The sequence below is a fragment of the Pseudophryne corroboree genome, chromosome 5, assembly GCF_028390025.1.
Source record: "Pseudophryne corroboree isolate aPseCor3 chromosome 5, aPseCor3.hap2, whole genome shotgun sequence".
Taxonomy (NCBI): Eukaryota; Metazoa; Chordata; class Amphibia; order Anura; family Myobatrachidae; genus Pseudophryne; species Pseudophryne corroboree.
Genome location: NC_086448.1, coordinates 165,559,172 through 165,578,268, shown reverse-complemented (window position 1 = coordinate 165,578,268; position 19,097 = coordinate 165,559,172). Strand labels below are relative to the sequence as shown.

At 49.0% G+C, this 19,097-nt stretch overlaps 1 protein-coding gene across 9 annotated transcripts in view; it reads left to right on the top strand.

Moving 5' to 3' along the window:
- Positions 1-19,097, top strand: part of KMT2C (lysine methyltransferase 2C) — a 573,154-nt gene that overhangs the window by 142,676 nt on the left and 411,381 nt on the right. For all 9 annotated transcript variants that reach the window (XM_063921867.1, XM_063921863.1, XM_063921864.1 and 6 more), the window contains exon 3: positions 7,620-7,758. In XM_063921867.1, the coding sequence (XP_063777937.1) occupies positions 7,620-7,758 (139 nt within the window). The remainder of the gene's footprint in view (positions 1-7,619; positions 7,759-19,097) is intronic.

Here is a 19,097-nt window from a genome sequence, read left to right as displayed (position 1 = left end):
ACACCTGTCCTATCATACCCTCCATTTTCTCTATCGTCCTAGTGGATGCTGGGGTTCCCGAAAGGACCATGGGGAATAGCGGCTCCGCAGGAGACAGGGCACAAAAGTAAAGCTTTCCGATCAGGTGGTGTGCACTGGCTCCTCCCCCTATGACCCTCCTCCAAGCCAGTTAGATTTTTGTGCCCGGCCGAGAAGGGTGCAATCTAGGTGGCTCTCCTAAAGAGCTGCTTAGAAAAGTTTAGCTTAGGTTTTTTATTTTACAGTGAGTCCTGCTGGCAACAGGATCACTGCAACGAGGGACTTAGGGGAGAAGAAGTGAACTCACCTGCGTGCAGGATGGATTGGCTTCTTGGCTACTGGACATCAGCTCCAGAGGGACGATCACAGGTACAGCCTGGATGGTCACCGGAGCCTTGCCGCCGGCCCCCTTGCAGATGCTGAAGTAAGAAGAGGTCCAGAATCGGCGGCAGAAGACTCCTCAGTCTTCTAAAGGTAGCGCACAGCACTGCAGCTGTGCGCCATTTTCCTCTCAGCACACTTCACACGGCAGTCACTGAGGGTGCAGGGCGCTGGGAGGGGGGCGCCCTGGGAGGCAAATGAATACCTATTTTGGCTAAAAATACCTCACATATAGCCTCCGGAGGCTATATGGAGATATTTAACCCCTGCCAGAATCCGTTAAGAGCGGGAGACGAGGCCGCCGAAAAAGGGGCGGGGCCTATCTCCTCAGCACACAGCGCCATTTTCCCTCACAGAAAGGCTGGAGGGAAGGCTCCCAGGCTCTCCCCTGCACTGCACTACAGAAACAGGGTTAAAACAGAGAGGGGGGGCACTAATTTGGCGTTAGAAATATATAAAAAAGATGCTATAAGGGAAAACACTTATATAAGGTTGTCCCTATATAATTATAGCGTTTTTGGTGTGTGCTGGCAAACTCTCCCTCTGTCTCTCCAAAGGGCTAGTGGGTCCTGTCCTCTATCAGAGCATTCCCTGTGTGTGTGCTGTGTGTCGGTACGTGTGTGTCGACATGTAGGAGGACGATGTTGGTGAGGAGGCGGAGCAATTGCCTGTAATGGTGATGTCACTCTCTAGGGAGTCGACACCGGAATGGATGGCTTATTTAGGGAATTACGTGATAATGTCAACACGCTGCAAGGTCGGTTGACGACATGAGACGGCCGACAAACAATTAGTACCGGTCCAGACGTCTCAAAAACACCGTCAGGGGTTTTAAAACGCCCGTTTACTTTAGTCGGTCGACACAGACAGACAGGACACTGAATCCAGTGTCGACGGTGAATAAACAAACGTATTCCTTATTAGGGCCACACGTTAAAGGCAATGAAGGAGGTGTTACATATTTCTGATACTACAAGTACCACAAAAGAGGGTATTATGTGGGATGTGAAAAAACTACCATAGTTTTTCCTGAATCAGATAAATTAAATAAAGTGTGTGATGATGCGTGGGTTCCCCCCGATAGAAAATTATGGGCGGTATACCCTTTCCCGCCAGAAGTTAGGGCGCGTTGGGAAACACCCCTTAGGGTGGATAAGGCGCTCACACGCTTATCAAAACAAGTGGCGGTACCGTCTATAGATAGGGCCGTCCTCAAGGACCAGCTGACAGGAGGCTGGAAAATATCATAAAAAGTATATACACACATACTGGTGTTATACTGCGACCAGCGATCGCCTCAGCCTGGATGTGCAGAGCTGGGGTGGCTTGGTCGGATTCCCTGACTAAAAATATTGATACCCTTGACAGGGACAGTATTTTATTGACTATAGAGCATTTAAAGGATGCATTTCTATATATGCGAGATGCACAGAGGGATATTTGCACTCTGGCATCAAGAGTAAATGCGATGTCCATAACTGCCAGAAGATGTTATGGACACGACAGTGGTCAGGTGATGCAGATTCCAAACGGCACAAAGGTGTATTGCCGTATAAAGGAAGAGGAGTTATTTGGGGTCGGTCCATCGGACCTGGTGGCCACGGCAACTGCTGGAAAATCCACCGTTTTTACCCTAAGTCACATCTCTGCAGAAAAAGACACCGTCTTTTCAGCCTCAGTCCTTTCGTCCCTATAAGATCATATCTGCCCAGGGATAGAGGAAAGGGAAGAAGACTGCAGCAGGCAGCCCATTCCCAGGAACAGAAGCGTTCCACCGCTTCTGACAAGTTCTCAGCATGGCGCTGAGACCGTACAGGACCCCTGGATCCTACAAGTAGTATCCCAGGGGTACAGATTGGAATGTCGAGACGTTTCCCCTTCGCAGGCTCCTGAAGTCTGCTTTACCAAGGTCTCCCTCCGACAAGGAGGCAGTATGGGAAAAAATTCACAAGCTGTATTCCCAGCAGGTGATAATTAAATTACCCCTCCTACTACAAGAAAAGGGGTATTATTCCACACTATATTGTGGTACTGAAGCCAGAAGGCTAGGTGAGACTTATTCTAAAAAATTTTTTGAACACTTACAAAGGTTCAAATCAAGATGGAGTCACTCAGAGCAGTGATAACGAACCAGGAAGAAGGGGACTATATAGTGTCCCGGGACATCAGGGATGCTTACCTGTATGTCCCAAATTTGCCCTTCTCACTAAGGGTACCTCAGGTTCGTGGTGCAGAACTGTCACTATCAGTTTCAGACGCTGCCGTTTGGATTGTCCACGGCACCCCGGGTCTTTACCAAGGTAATGGCCGAAATGATGATTCTTCTTCGAAGAAAAGGCGTCTTAATTATCCCTTACTTGGACGATCTCCTGATAAGGGCATAGTCCAGGGAACAGTTGGAGGTCGGAGTAGCACTATCTCGGATACTGCTACAACAGCACGGGTGGATTCTAAATATTCCAAAATCGCAGCTGATCCCGACGACACGTCTGCTGTGCCTAGGGATGATTCTGGACACAGTCCAGAAAAAGGTGTTTCTCCCGGTAGAGAAAGCCAGGGAGTTATCCGAGCTAGTCAGGAACCTCCTAAACACAGTGCATCATTGCACAAGGGTCCTGGTAAAAATGGTGGCTTCCTACGAAGCAATTCCATTCGGCAGATTTCACGCAAGAACTTTTCAGTGGGATCTGCTGGACAAATGGTCCGGATCGCATCTTCAGATGCATCAGCGGATAACCCTATATCCAAGGACAAGGGTGTCTCTCCTGTGGTGGTTATAGAGTGCTCATCTTCTAGAGGGCCGCAGATTCGGCATTCAGGATTGGATGCTGGTGACCACGGAGCCCAGCCCGAGAGGCTGGGGAGCAGTCACACAAGGAAAAAATTTCCAGGGAGTGTGATCAAGTCTGGAGACTTTTCTCCACATAAATATACTGGAGCTAAGGGTAAATTTATAATGCTCTAAGCTTAGCAAGACCTCTGCTTCAAGGTCAGCCGGTATTGATCCAGTGGGAAAAACATCACGGCAGTCGCTCACGTAAACAGACAGGGCGACACAAGAAGCAGGAGGGCAATGGCAAAAACTGCAAGGACTTTTCGCTGGGCGGAAAATCATGTGATAGCACTGTCAGCAGTGTTTCATCCCGGGAATGGAAACTGGGAAGCAGACTTCCTCAGCAGGCACGACCTCCACCCGGGAGAGTGGAAACTTCATCGGGAAGTTTTTTCCACATGATTGTAAACCGTTGGGAAATACCAAAGGTGGACATGATGGCGTCCCGTCTGAACAAAAAACGGGACAGGTATTGCGCCAGGTCAAGAGACCCTCAGGCAATAGCTGTGGACGTTCTGGTAACACCGTGGGTGTACCAGTCGGTGTATGTGTTCCCTCCTCTGCTTCTCATACCTAAGGTGCTGAGAATTATAAGACGTAGAGGAGTAAGAACTATACTCATGGCTCCGGATTGGCCAAGAAGGACTTGGTACCCGGAACTTCAAGAGATGCTTACAGAGGTCTTATGGCCTCTGCCGCTAAGAAGCGACTTGCTTCAGCAAGTACCATGTCTGTTCCAAGACTTACCGCAGCTGCGTTTGTCGGCATGGCGGTGGAAAGCCGGATCCTAAGGGAAAAAGGCATTCCGGAAGAGGTCATTCCTACCCTGGTCAAAGCCAGAAAGGAGGTGACCGCACAACATTATCACCACATGTGGCGAAAATATGTTGCGTGGTGTGAGGCCAGGAAGGCCCCACAAAGAAATTTCAACTCGGTCGTTTCCTGCATTTCCTGCAAACAGGAGTGTCTATGGGCCTCAAATTGGGGTCCATTAAGGTTCAAATTTCGGCCCTGTCGATTTTCTTCCAGAAAGAATTGGCTTCAGTTCCTGAAGTCCAGAAGTTTGTCAAGGGAGTATTGCATATACAACCCCCTTTTGTGCCTCCAGTGGCACTGTGGGATCTCAACGTAGTTCTGGGATTCCTCAAATCACATTGGTTTAAAACCAGTCAAATCTGTGGATTTGAAGCATCTCACATGAAAAGTGACCATGCTCTTGGCCCTGGCCTGGACCAGGCGAGTGTCAAATTGGTGGTTTTTTCTCAAAAAAGCCCATATCTGTTTGTCCATTCGGACAGGGCAGAGCTGCGGACTCGTCCCCAGTTCTCTCCCTAAGGTGGTGTCAGTGTTTCACCTGAACCAGCTTATTGTGGTGCCTTGCACCTACTAGGGACTTGGAGGACTCCAAGTTGCTAGATGTTGTCAGGGCCCTGAAAATATGTTCCAGGACGGCTGGAGTCAGGAAAACTGACTTGCTGTTATCCTGTATGCACCCAACAAACTGGGTGCTCTTGCTTCTAAGCAGACTATTGCTAGTTGGATGTGTAATACAATTCAGCTTGCACATTCTGTGGCAGGCCTGCCACAGCCAAAATATGTAAATGCCCATTCCACAAGGAAGGTGGGCTCATCTTGGGCGGCTGCCCGAGGGGTCTCGGCTTTACAACTTTGCCGAGCAGCTACTTGGTCAGGGGCAAACACGTTTGCTAAATTCTACAAATTTGATACCCTGGCTAAGGAGGACCTGGAGTTCTCTCATTCGGTGCTGCAGAGTCATCCGCACTCTCCCGCCCGTTTGGGAGCTTTGGTATAATCCCCATGGTCCTTTCAGGAACCCCAGCATCCACTAGGACGATAGAGAAAATAAGAATTTACTTACCGATAATTCTATTTCTCGGAGTCCGTAGTGGATGCTGGGCGCCCATCCCAAGTGCGGATTATCTGCAATACTTGTACATAGTTACAAAAATCGGGTTATTATTGTTGTGAGCCATCTTTTCAGAGGCTCCGCTGTTATCATACTGTTAACTGGGTTTAGATCACAAGTTGTACGGTGTGATTGGTGTGGCTGGTATGAGTCTTACCCGGGATTCAAAATTCCTCCCTTATTGTGTACGCTCGTCCGGGCACAGTACCTAACTGGCTTGGAGGAGGGTCATAGGGGGAGGAGCCAGTGCACACCACCTGATCGGAAAGCTTTACTTTTGTGCCCTGTCTCCTGCGGAGCCGCTATTCCCCATGGTCCTTTCAGGAACCCCAGCATCCACTACGGACTCCGAGAAATAGAATTATCGGTAAGTAAATTCTTATTATTATCAGTATGCACCTGCTGTATCATCTCCTCCATCTTTATCAGTGCACACCTGTCCTATCATACCCTCCATTATTATTAGTACGCACCTGCTGTATTAGCATTCACGCTAGCCTTCTTTCGCAGGGCACTGCGCCCTGCTCCTTTTCTGAGTGACAGAATGTGCACTGCCCGTTTGTGCCCACCCTGCTGATTATCAAAGGACTGCCTTACTCACTGCCACGCAGCGCTGTCACTCCTCCCCACAGCTGCCTTAGGCTTGTCGCGCGGACAGCTCTCAGCAATACCATTGGCTGCTGGGGATCTGGTGAGATGAGGAGGGCTGGGTTTGCCTCTCCCGCCAAGGCAAACCCAGCCCTCCTCTGTGTACATGACCCTATAAAAGAGGACGCTGGGGAGTATCAGTGTGGTGGCCATTTTCATCCAGCTCCGCGGTGTGTGAGCGCGCTCACACCCGCAGCATCAGCCTCCAGTAAATTTAATTGGCTAAAACAGCCGTCCGCTTCCTGCCCTCCCAGCGTGTAATACGACAGCATCCATTCACGCTATGGGAGAGAGCTTGGGGGAAGCCCAGCGCCTCCGTAGGTGCTGGGCACGCCCCTAACAGTGACGCCGCCAGTCGCCCACGCCCCCTGTAGTAACGTCTGTGGGCTGCACCACCCACTTTAATGTTGTTACATTGCCTCGCCCCCTTTTCAGGTGCACACACATATGCCCCGCAGTCCAGCGCCCTGCCCTCTAGAGTTTCTAGAGAGAACACTATGTATCATCCCCTCCATCGTTATCTGTGCACATCTGGCCTATCATTCCCTCCGTCATTATCAGTGCACACTTGCCACCTGCCATATCCTACCCTCTCTGTCATCATCACGCACCTTCCCTATCATACCCTACATCATTATCAGTGCACACCTGCCCTATCCTATCCTCTGTCATTATCCGTGTGCTCCTGCCGTATCATACCCTCCGTCATTATCAGTGAGCTCTTGCCACCTGCCCTATCATACCCTCATCATCGATGTGCACTTGCCACCTGCCCCATCCTTTATACAAATGCTCCATATGATAACAGGTGTATTCATGTGTGTGTGCAATTCTGCGTAGCCCACAATTGCAAAGCGCACCATTTCTGAACTAGCGTACGGGCAGAAAGTGTAGGCACAGATGTTTAAATACAAAATCTGGGTGAATGAGCAGAAGTCTGTAGCATTGCACAGCATGGTTGTTGTAATGGTTCACATTGCTGCCTCACAGCAGTGATGTCTTAAGCTTGATTCCCACCATGGCCTTAACTGTGTGGAGTTTGTATATTCTCGCCATAAATGCGTGGGTTTCCTCCAGGTACTTCAGTGTCCACCCATAATCCAATAATATACTGGTAGGTTGATTGGCTTTCGACAGAAATGTAACCCTAATGTGTATTTATGTATGTGTGGATTTTGATCTAGAATGTAAGCTCCACTGGGCCAGGGACTGATGTGAATGGCTAAATATTAATTGTAACAGCACTACAAAATGTGTGCATTATATAAATAACTGGTAATAAATATATAGGGCCGGATTAAAATGTTAGATGGCCCTCTCTCCCGCTATCGTGCCCGCTGTCAGTATTCTAATGTTACTGCCGATGGGCGTGACAAGTTCATTTCAGTTTGCTACCCCCGGAGTTAGCAAGCTGAAATGCGTGTAAAGAGACCCGTTTGAGCACCCAAACGGGTCTTTTCACGATCGCGCCCATTAGTTTAGTCTGGTTTAGGTGCTTTGCGCGCCTAAACCCGACTGTACTGGACGTGATAGGGTTGATAACGGGGGACATTTGAATATCGGCCCTCTATCCATCTCTTTAGATGGGAGATAGGGGACGCGTTAAGATTTGAATCCGGCCCATATAATAAGAATGTATTGGATATTGAAGTGAAATGCTATGCAGAATAGTTTACTATTAAAACTGAAATGCTAGAAGCCAGAGACTAACCATCTCTCTCACCAGCACAGAGAGAGATTGCTTTCAGTGAGGTTTTAAACAACAAAATAATGCAGAATGCTTTTTTTTTTTCTCTCTCTCTCTCTCTCTAGACAGTAAAGAACAACCTGTGGAGGAGGGCGCCCAGACTGAGGTGACGGATATCGTACAGCTATCACACATACATCAGAGCCCGTTATCTGAGGAGTCTGAGCCCTGTACTGCCTCTGTGGGAGTGGAAGCAAAATGCAGGTCTGTGTGTGCGGCTGGGACTGATGCTGAGTCAGGCAAGGTGGGGGTGGGGGGCCTGTTTGAAGGTTTGCGGAGAATAAGAGGATGCTGGGTGTGTGGGGATCTGTGCTATGAAACTAGGCTTTGGATGTCTTCATTAGTGCAATAGGAGGGATAGAGAATCATGCATCCTACACTCTCTTCTTTAGTTAACAGTTGGTTAAAAGGTTTCTGGGGAATGAATACTATAAAACTGCTTTTGTCTTTGTTCCCAACACATTACCTTCAATTGGAGAAAAACAGTTTCACTATTCTTTTTAGTAATTGTTACCACTTAATTTACCTTTTTAATAGTTTTACCAATTCTGGCGGGAGTGCCTCACAATCTGAGAAACAAAGACGTAGCAGAAGGTCTCTTAGAAAAAAAGGTTTTCTTTTAATGTTTAAATAATGGAATAAAAATAGTTTAATGTAAAAACCGCTTCTGCGTATAGAAAAAGATGACAAAGCACCGAAGGTTTTAAATCCCTTTTCCTTGTAAATGTAAGAAATTGTGGAAATTATTTGTTTGGAGCCTGTGTGGCGCAGTTCGGCTATAGTTGCTCTATGAGGAATGACCGCTGTGGGTCACAGAAAATAAAAATTATACTGGTAACATGGTAGAGAGTGGATAGCCGTATCTTAAGATGTCAGAACAGGTTTATGTAGACACTAGTATGTACTTCCATACACGTTCCCGGCAGCCTGTCCTCCTTGTCTAGGTCTGTACCGTATCCCTTGCAGTGGGAGCTGTTGGGGTGTGTGCCCAGGCATCCACTGTGAGCGCATTGAGCACACTAGACAGACCTTCTGAAGTTATTGTATAGATTCTGATATTACTGGAGACCTTTATCTAGCATGTAGAAGACATTATTTATTAAGAAATACCTGCTCTGGACAGGTCAGCTGTTTCACGAAGTGGTTTGGGCACAGGCAGCTTTTCATGGACTACTCTGGTGAATACTTTGAAAAACTGTTATGATAAATTTGTTTAACGTAACACTTTCTGCATCCGGATACTTAATGCATACCTCTCTCGCGCGCACGTGTGTGTGTGTATGTATGTGTGTATATGTATGTGTATATTTATTATATGTAATGTGTGTTTGTGTGCACATGTGGTAGGGAGTGTAGATTGTAAACTTAAACTAGCAACTGTAAAGTGCTGTATATCTACCAAAATGATTCATAGGGTCTTAAGGGCCAGCTGTCATTTTGGTACACTCGTTGGTTTTGGTTCTCTGGTTCCTAGGATAGGTTGTTTCTCTGTCTCTCCTGTGTTCTGTAGTTAATGTAAATTGTATTAGTAAAACAGAATATTTCAAAACCGTATTTACGTGCATGACTGCATCTGCTTTTTGACATTTGACTAATAGCGCAAGCAAATTAAAAGTGAAAAACGCAGTCCACCTGAAGACTGCATGACCCTATTTATTTTTGTAGTTGTCCCTTTTTAAGGTGTTAAGCGTTACCTTGGCTTAGCCTTTGGCACGTTTCAAAATAGAGTGAAAATTAAATACAAGCGCACACAGGGTGGCTCCGCTAGCAGCAAAAGGAAGTGAAACTATTTTTTATAGCCTACATCATTTACCTTTTTAGAAGCTTTTCAACATGCATAAGTCTCTAGTTTTTACTTCCATGGGAAGACATCCTTCTGTTATTTCCTTCTTTTCAGATGTTTTTAATGTGTAAGCATTGTAGGCTCCTGAGATCGTGCTTGATGAGTTTCTGCTGCAGTGGTTGGATTAGAGTCTGATACCATAGGTCTCCATGGACTTGGCATTGCTGTGTATTAGAATTTTTATCCTGCAGGGTCCACAGGTTATCCACAGGATAACATTGGGATATGAGGTAGCGACAGCGGATTGGCATCAAACGATCAAAGCTTTCAGCCTCCCAGAATGCAACGGGCCCGTCCCTATATCCCCTCCTTCTGGATCAGACAACTCAGTTTGTTGTTTGGTGTGGCAGGAGCCGGACCATGGTCAATGGGCTGCTGGTTTTTAGCAGCCATAAGCTTTTTTTAATTTTATTTTTATAGACTTACTATTTTTCTCTAACGTCCTTGAGGATGCTGGGACTCCGTAAGAACCATGGGGATAGACGGGCTCCGCAGGAGATAGGGCACTTTAAGAAAGCTTTGGACTCTGGGTGTGCACTGGCTCCTCCCTCTATGTGCCTCCTCCAGACCTCAGTTTTACACTGTGCCCATAGCAAGATGGGTGCACTGCAGAGAGCTCTCCTGAGTTCTCTGCCTAGAAGCATTTTTGTTTGGATTTTTTTCTACTTTTTTACAGGGAGCACTGCTGGCAACAGGCTCCCTGCATCGAGGGACTGAGGAGAGAGGAGCAGACCTTCTTGTCTAAGATAGGCTCTGCTTCCTCGGCTACTGGACACCATTAGCTCCAGAGGGGGTGAACACAGGTTCTTACTGGGCGTCCACCCCCAGAGCCGCGCCGCCGTTCTCCTCACAGAGCCAGAAGAACCGAAGTCAGAAGACTTCAGGCAGCAGAAGCCTTCAGCTTCACTGAGGTAACGCACAGCACTGCAGCTGTGCGTCATTGCTCCCATACACCTCACATACTCCGGTCACTGTAAGGGTGCAGGGGGGGGGGAGCGCCCTGGGCAGCAATATAACACCTCTATTATGGCAAAAGACAATATACATGTACAGGTGGGCACTGTACATGTATATAAAAGAGCCCCCGCCATATTTTAGTAAGTTTGAGCGGGACAGAAGCCCGCCGCCGAGGGGGCGGGGCTTCTCCCTCAGCACTCACCAGCGCCATTTTCTCTCCACAGCACCGCTGAGAGGAAGCTCCCCGGACTCTCCCCTGCTTACACACGGTGAAGGGGTGTTTAAAAGAGAGAGTGGGGGGGGGGGGCGCACATAATTGGCGGATAACATATTATACAGCGCGGCTGGGGGAAAACATTTTGTGTTGGTCTCCAGGGTCATTGCGCTGGGGTGTGTGCTGGCATACTCTCTCTCTGTCTCTCCAAAGGGCCTTGAAGGGGATACTGTCTTCAGAAAAGAGGTTCCCTGTGTGTGTGAAGTGTGTCGGTACGCGTGTGTCGACATGTTGGACGAGGAAGGCTTGCTTAATGTGGAGGGGGAGTGCTTGAATGTCATGTCGCCGTCGGCAACACCGACACCGGAATGGGTGGATATGCTGAATGTCTTGAATGCAAATATCAATCTATTACATAAAAGGTTAGACAAGGCTGAAGCTAGGGATCAGTCAGGTAGCCAGTCCATGCCTGTCCCTGTGGCGTCATGCCCTTCGGGGTCTCAGAAGCGCACCATATCCCAGATCGATGACACAGATACCGACACGGATACTGACTCTAGTGTCGACTATGAAGATGCAAAATTACAGCCGAGGGTGGCAAAAGGTATTCGGTACATGACACGAGGGTACACATGTATAAAGGAAAAAAGCCTGAAGTCACCTTTCCGTCCTCATTTGAACTGAGTGAAATGTGCGAAAAGGCTTGGGAATCTCCGGATAGGAGACCACAAGTTCCCAAAAGGATTCTTATGGCTTATCCTTTTCCACAAACGGATAGGAAAAGGATACGGATGGGAATCTTCGCCTAAAGTAGACAAGGCGCTGACACGCTTGTCCAAAAAGGTGGCACTGCCTTCTCAGGATACGGCTTCCCTCAAGGATCCTGCTGATCGCAGGCAGGAAATTACCATGAAGCACATTTACACTCATTCAGGTACTATTGTTAGACCGGCTATGGCGTCGGCCTGGGTTTGTAGTGCGGTTGTGGCATGGGCAGATTCCTTATCTACGGAGATTGACACCTTAGATAGGGATGCCATTCATATGACCATAGAGCATATCAGAGATGCCTTGTATGTGAGAGAGATGCTCAGAGAGACATTTGTTTATTAAGTTCCAGAATAAATGCTATGTCTATTTCTGCTAGGCGGCTCTTGTGGACCCGACAGTGGACGGGAGACGCCGATTCAAAGCGGCATATGGAGTCCTTGCCTTACAAAGGGGTGGAGTTGTTTGGAGACGGCCTCTCGGACCTTGTCTCTACTGCTACGGCTGGTAAGTCGAATTTCTTACCTTATGTCCCCCCGCAGCATACAAAAAAGGCACCTCATTATCAAATGCAGTCCTTACGTTCCAATAAAAACAAAAAGGTACGGGGATCGTCCTTTGTTGCTAGAGGGAAAGGCAGGGGAAAGAAACTGCACACAGCTAATTCCCAAGAGCAGAAGTCCTCCCCTGCGTCTGCAAAGTCCACCGCATGACGCTGTGGCTTCCCGGGGGGAGGCAGATCTAGTGGGGGCTCGTCTTTGGTTTTTCAGCCACGTCTGGGTTCACTCGCAGGTGGATCCCTGGGCATTAGAGATTGTTTCTCAAGGATACAGGCTGGAATTCGAAGACTTGCCTCCTCGCCGGTTTATCAAGTCGGCTCTGCCGGCTTCCCCGTCAGAGAGGGAGCTAGTGTTGGCAGCAATCCAAAAATTGTATATTCAACAGGTGATTGTCACAGTTCCTCATCTCAAGCAAGGAGAGGGATATTACTCAACCCGGTTTGTGGCCCCGAAACCGGACGGTTCGGTCATACCCATTTTAAACCTAAAATCCCTGAACCTGTACTTGAAGAGGTTCAAGTTCAAAATGGAATCACTCAGGGCGGTCATCGCCAGCCTGGAGGGGGGGAATTGGATGGTGTCCCTGGACATAAAGGATGCTTACTTTCATGTTCCGGTATTCCCCCCTCATCAGGTGTTCCTGAGATTTGCAGTGCAGGACTGTCACTACCAATTTCAGACGTTGCCGTTTGGGCTGTCCACGGCCCCGAGAATTTTCACCAAGGTAATGGCGGAAATGATGGTGCTCCTGCGCAGGCAGGAGGTCACAATTATCCCATACTTGGACGATCTCCTCATAAAGGCGAGATCTCGGGAGAAGTTGCTGGACAGCGTGTCTCTGTCCATGCAGACGTTGCAGTTACACGGCTGGATTCTCAATATACCGAAGTCCCAGCTAGCCCCTACAACACGTCTAACTTTTTTGGGGCTGATTCTAGACACAGACCAGAAAAAAGTTTTTCTTCCGGTCGAAAAGGTTCAGGAGCTCATAGCCCTGGTCAGGAACCTATTAAAACCAAAACAGGTTTCAGTGCATCATTGCACGCGGGTCCTGGGGAAGATGGTGGCTTCATACGAGGCCATCCCTTTCGGCAGGTTCCATGCGAGGACTTTTCAATGGGACCTCTTGGACAAGTGGTCCGGGTCCCATTTACAAATGCATCGAAGAATCACCCTGTCTCCCAGGACCAGGGTATCTCTCCTGTGGTGGCTGCACAGTGCTCACCTACTAGAGGGTCGCAGGTTCGGCATTCAGGACTGGGTCCTGGTGACCACGGACGCAAGCCTCCGAGGCTGGGGAGCAGTCACACTGGGAAGAAATTTCCAAGGTCTCTGGTCAAATCTAGAGACTTGTCTCCACATCAACGTCCTTGAGTTGAGGGCCATATACAACGCCCTGCGTCAAGCGGAGGAATTGCTTCGGGAAAAACCGGTTCTGATTCAGTCAGACAATGTCACGGCAGTGGCTCATATAAACCGCCAAGGCGGAACAAGGAGCAGAGTGGCCATGGCAGAAGCGACCAGGATTCTACGCTGGGCGGAAGGCCATGTAAGCGCGCTATCAGCAGTGTTCATCCCGGGGGTGGACAACTGGGAGGCGGACTTCCTCAGCAGGCACGACCTGCATCCGGGAGAGTGGGGACTTCATCAAGAAGTCTTCGCACAGATCACGGGTCGGTGGGGACTGCCTCAAATAGACATGATGGCATCCCGTCTCAACAATAAGCTAAAGCGGTATTGCGCCAGGTCAAGTGACCCTCAGGCGGTAGCGGTAGACGCCCTAGTGACACCGTGGGTTTTCCAGTCGGTCTATGTGTTTCCTCCTCTTCCTCTCATACCCAAAGTGTTGAGAATAATAAGAATAAGCAGGGTCAGAACAATCCTCATTGTTGCAGATTGGCCACGGAGGACTTGGTATCCGGAGCTGCAAGAGTTGCTCACAGAAGATCCGTGGCCTCTTCCTCTAAGGCAGGACCTGCTGCGGCAGGGGCCCTGTCTGTTCCAAGACTTACCGCGGCTGCGTTTGACGGCATGGCGGCTGAACGCAGGATCCTAGCGGAAAAAGGGATTCCGGAGGAGGTCATTCCTACCCTGATCAAGGCTAGGAAAGACGTGACGTTAAAACATTATCACCGTATATGGCGAAAATATGTTTCTTGGTGTGAGGCCAGAGCTGCTACTATGGAGGAGTTCCATTTGGGCCGTCTACTTCACTTCCTTCAAATTGGAGTGACTTTGGGCCTAAAATTAGGGTCCATAAAGGTCCAAATTTCGGCCTTATCTATTTTTTTTCAAAGAGAATTAGCCTCTCTTCCTGAAGTACAGACTTTTGTGAAGGGTGTGCTGCATATTCAGCCTCCCTTTGTGCCTCCGGTGGCGCCTTGGGATCTTAACGTGGTGTTACGTTTCCTCAAGTCACCTTGGTTTGAACCACACAAAACTGTGGAGTTGAAATACCTCACATGGAAAGTGGTCATGTTGTTGGCATTGGCTTCGGCAAGACGTGTTTCAGAATTGGCGGCTTTATCACATAAAAGCCCATACTTGGTTTTTCACGTGGATAGGGCAGAGTTGAGGACTCGTCCTCACTTTCTGCCAAAAGTTGTCTCATCTTTTCATGTGAACCAACCTATTGTCGTGCCTGTGGCTACACGGGACTTGGAGGATTCCGAGTCCCTGGATGTGGTCAGGGCTTTGAAGATTTATGTGACCAGAACGGCTAGAATCAGGAAGACTGAAGCTCTGTTTGTTCTGTATGCGGCCAACAAGGTTGGCGCTCCTGCTTCAAAGCAGACTATTGCTCGCTGGATCTGTAATACGATTCAGCAGGCGCATTCTACGGCAGGTTTGCCATTGCCTAAATCGGTAAAGGCCCATTCCACTAGGAAAGTGGGCTCTTCTTGGGTGGCTGCCCGAGGGGTCTCGGCATTGCAATTGTGCCGAGCTGCTACTTGGTCGGGTTCTAACACCTTTGCAAAGTTCTACAAGTTTGATACCCTGGCTGAGGAGGACCTCCTGTTTGCTCAATCGGTGCTGCAGAGTCATCCGCACTCTCCCACCCGTTTGGGAGCTTTGGTATAATCCCCATGGTCCTTACGGAGTCCCAGCATCCTCAAGGACGTTAGAGAAAATAAGATTTTACTTACCGGTAAATCTATTTCTCGTAGTCCGTAGCGGATGCTGGGCGCCCGTCCCAAGTGCGGACTTCTTCTGCAAGACTTGTATATAGTTGTTGCTTACATAAGGGTTATGTTATAGTTTATCGGTTTAACTGAGGCTATGTTGTTGTTCATACTGTTGACTGGGTAGTGTATCACAAGTTATACGGTGTGGCTGGTATGGATCTCGCCTTTAGATTTAAAAAAATCCTTCCTCGTACTGTCCATCTCCTCTGGGCACAGTTTCCCTAACTGAGGTCTGGAGGAGGGGCATAGAGGGAGGAGCCAGTGCACACCCAGAGTCCAAAGCTTTCTTAAAGTGCCCTATCTCCTGCGGAGCCCGTCTATTCCCCATGGTCCTTAGGAAGTCCCAGCATCCTCTACGGACTACGAGAAATAGATTTACCGGTAAGTAAAATCTTATTTCTCTGACGTCCTAAGTGGATGCTGGGACTCCGTAAGGACCATGGGGAATAGCGGCTCCGCAATAGACTGGGCACAACTAAAGAAAGCTTTAGGACTACCTGGTGTGCACTGGCTCCTCCCCCTATGACCCTCCTCCAGACCTCGGTTAGAATCTTGTGCCCGGCTGAGCTGGATGCACACTAGGGGCTCTCCTGAGCTCCTAGAAAAGAAAGTATATTTTAGGTTTTTTATTTTCAGTGAGATCTGCTGGCAACAGACTCACTGCTACGAGGGACTAAGGGGAGAAGAAGCGAACCTACCTGATTGGAGCTAGTTTGGGCTTCTTAGGCTACTGGACACCATTAGCTCCAGAGGGATCGAACACAGGACCCGACCTCGATCGTTTGGTCCCGGAGCCGCGCCGCCGTCCCCTTTACAGAGCCAGAAGCATGAAGATGGTCCTGAAAATCGGCGGCAGAAGACTTCGGTCTTCAACAAGGTAGCGCACAGCACTGCAGCTGTGCGCCATTGCTCCTCATGCACACCTCACACTCCGGTCACTGATGGGTGCAGGGCGCTGGGGAGGGGGCGCCCTGAGCAGCAATATTAACACCTTGGCTGGCAAATTAATCACAATATATAGTCCTAGAGGCTATATATGTGAAAAATACCCCTGCCAGAGATCCATAAAAAGCGGGAGAAAGTCCGCAGAAAAAGGGGCGGGGCTATCTCCATCAGCACACTGGCGCCATTTTCTCTTCACAGTGCAGCTGGAAGACAGCTCCCCAGGCTCTACCCTGTAGTTTTCAGGCTCAAAGGGTTAAAAAGAGAGGGGGGGCACTAAATTTAGGCGCAAAATTGTGTATTATAGCAGCTATAAGGGAAAAATCACTGTGGGAAGTGTGAATCCCTGTATTATATAGCGCTTTGGTGTGTGCTGGCATACTCTCTCTCTGTCTCCCCAAAGGACTTTGTGGGGTCCTGTCCTCAGTCAGAGCATTCCCTGTGTGTGTGCGGTGTGTCGGTACGGCTGTGTCGACATGTTTGATGAGGAAGGTTACGTGGAAGGCGGAGCAGATGCCGATAAATGTGATGTCGCCCCCTGTGGGGCCGACACCAGAGTGGATGGATAGGTGGAAGGTATTAACCGACAGTGTCAACTCCTTACATAAAAGGCTGGATGACGTAACAGCTGTGGGACAGCCGGCTTCTCAGCCCGCGCCTGCCCAGGCGTCTCAAAGGCCATCAGGGGCTCAAAAAACGCCCGCTACCTCAGATGGCAGACACAGATGTCGACACGAAGTCTGACTCCAGTGTCGACGAGGTTGAGACATATACACAATCCACTAGGAACATCTGTTGCATGAGCTCGGCAATGAAAAATGTATTACACATTTCTGACATTAACCCGAGTACCACAAAACAGGGGTTTTATGTTTGGGGAGAAAAAGCAACCAGTGTTTTGTTCCCCCATCAGATGAGTGAATGAAGTGTGTGAAGAGGCGTGGGTTCCCCCGATAAGAAACTGGTAATTTCTAAAAGTTACTGATGGCGTACCCTTTCCCGCCAGTGGATAGGTCACGTTGGGAGATATCCCCTAGGGTGGATAAGGCGCTCACACGTTTGTCAAAAAAGGTGGCACTGCCGTCTTAGGATACGGCCACTTTGAAGGAGCCTGCTGATAAAAAACAGGAGGCTATCCTGAAGTCTGTATATACACACTCAGGTACTATACTGAGACCTGCAATTGCCTCAGCATGGATAGTGCTGCTGCAGCGGGGTCTGTTACCCTGTCAGGACAGGGATACTATTTGGCTAACCATAGAGCATATTAAAGACGTAGTCTTATATATGAGGGATGCACAGAGGGATATTTGCCGGCTGGCATCCAGAATTAATGCAATGTCCATTCTGCCAGGAGGGTATTAGGGACCCGGCAGTGGACAGGTGATGCTGACTTTAAAAGGCACATCTGCCTTATAAGGGTGAGGAATTGTTGGGGATGGTCTCTGGGACCTCGTATCCACAGCAACAGCTGGGAAGAAAAAAGAAAAAGAAAAAAAAATGTTTTACCTCCGGTTTCCTCACAGCCTAAGAAAGCACTGTATTATCAGGTACAGCCCTTTCGGCTTCAGAAAAGCAATCGGGTCAAAGGCGCTTCCTTTCTGCACAGAGTCAAGGGAAGAGGGAAAAAAGCTGCACCAGACAGCCAGTTCCCAGGATCAAAAATCTTCCCCCGCTTCCTCTGAGTCCGCCGCATGACGCTGGGGCTCCACAGGTGGAGCCAGGTGCGGTGGGGGCGCGTTTCGAGAACTTCAGCGACCAGTGGGCTCGCTCACAGGTGGATCCCTGGGTTCTGCAAGTAGTATCACAGGGATACAAGCTGGAGTACGAGGCGACTCCCCCTCGCCGTTACCTCAAATCAGCCTTGCCTGCTGCCCTCGGAGAAAGGGGAGGTAGTACTGGCGGCAATTCACAAGCTGTACTTCCAGCTGGGGATAATCAAGGTACCCCTCCTTCAACAAGGCCGGGGTTACTATTCCACAATGTTTGTGGTAACGAAACCAGTCGGTTCGGTGAGACCCATTCTAAAATTGAAATCCTTGAACACTTATATACGAAGGTTCAAGTTCAAAATGGAATCGCTCAGGGCGGTTATTGCAAGCCTGGAAGAAGGGGATTACATGGTATCACTGGACATCAAGGATGCTTACCTGCATGTCCCGATTTACCCTCCTCACCAGGAGTACCTCAGGATTGTGGTACAGGACTGTCATTACCAATTCCAGACGTTGCCGTTTGTCTGTCCCCGGCACCGAGGGTATTTACCAAGGTAATGGCCGAAATGATGATACTCCTTCAAAAAAAAAAAAAAAAAGTTATAATTATCCCTACTTGGACTATCTCCTTATAAAGGCGAGGTCCAGGGAGCAGTTCTTGGTCTGAGTAGCACTATCTCGGGAAGTGCTACAACAGCACGGCTGGATTCTGAATATTCCAAAGTCGCAGCTGGTTCCTACGACGCGTCTACTGTTCCTGGGTATGGTTCTGGACACAGAACAGGAAAAAGTGTTTCTCCCGGAGGAGAAGGCCAAGGAGTTGTCATCTCTAGTCAGAGACCTCCTAAAACAAATACAGGTGTCGGTGCATCAATGCACGCGAGTCCTGGGTAAGATGGTAGCTTCTTACGAAGAAAATCCATTCGGCAGGTTCCATGCAAGGATCTTCCAGTGGGATCTGTTGGACAAGTGGTCCGGGTCGCATTTTCAGATGCATCGGCTGATAACCCTGTCTCCAAGGGCCTGGGTGTCGCTGTTGTGGTGGCTGCAGAGTGCTCATCTTCTAGAGGGCCGCAGATTCGGCATACAGGACTGGGTCCTGGTGACCACGGATGCCAGCCTTCGAGGCTGGGGGGCAGTCACACAGGGAAGAAACTTCCAAGGACTATGGTCGAGTCAGGAGACTTCCCTACACATAAATATTCTGGAACTAAGGGACATTTACAATGCCCTAAGTTAGGCTAGACCCCTGCTTCAACACCAGCCGGTGCTGATCCAGTCAGACAACATCACGGCGGTCGCCCATGTATACCAACAGGGCGGCACAAGAAGCAGGATGGCGATGGCAGAAGCCACAAG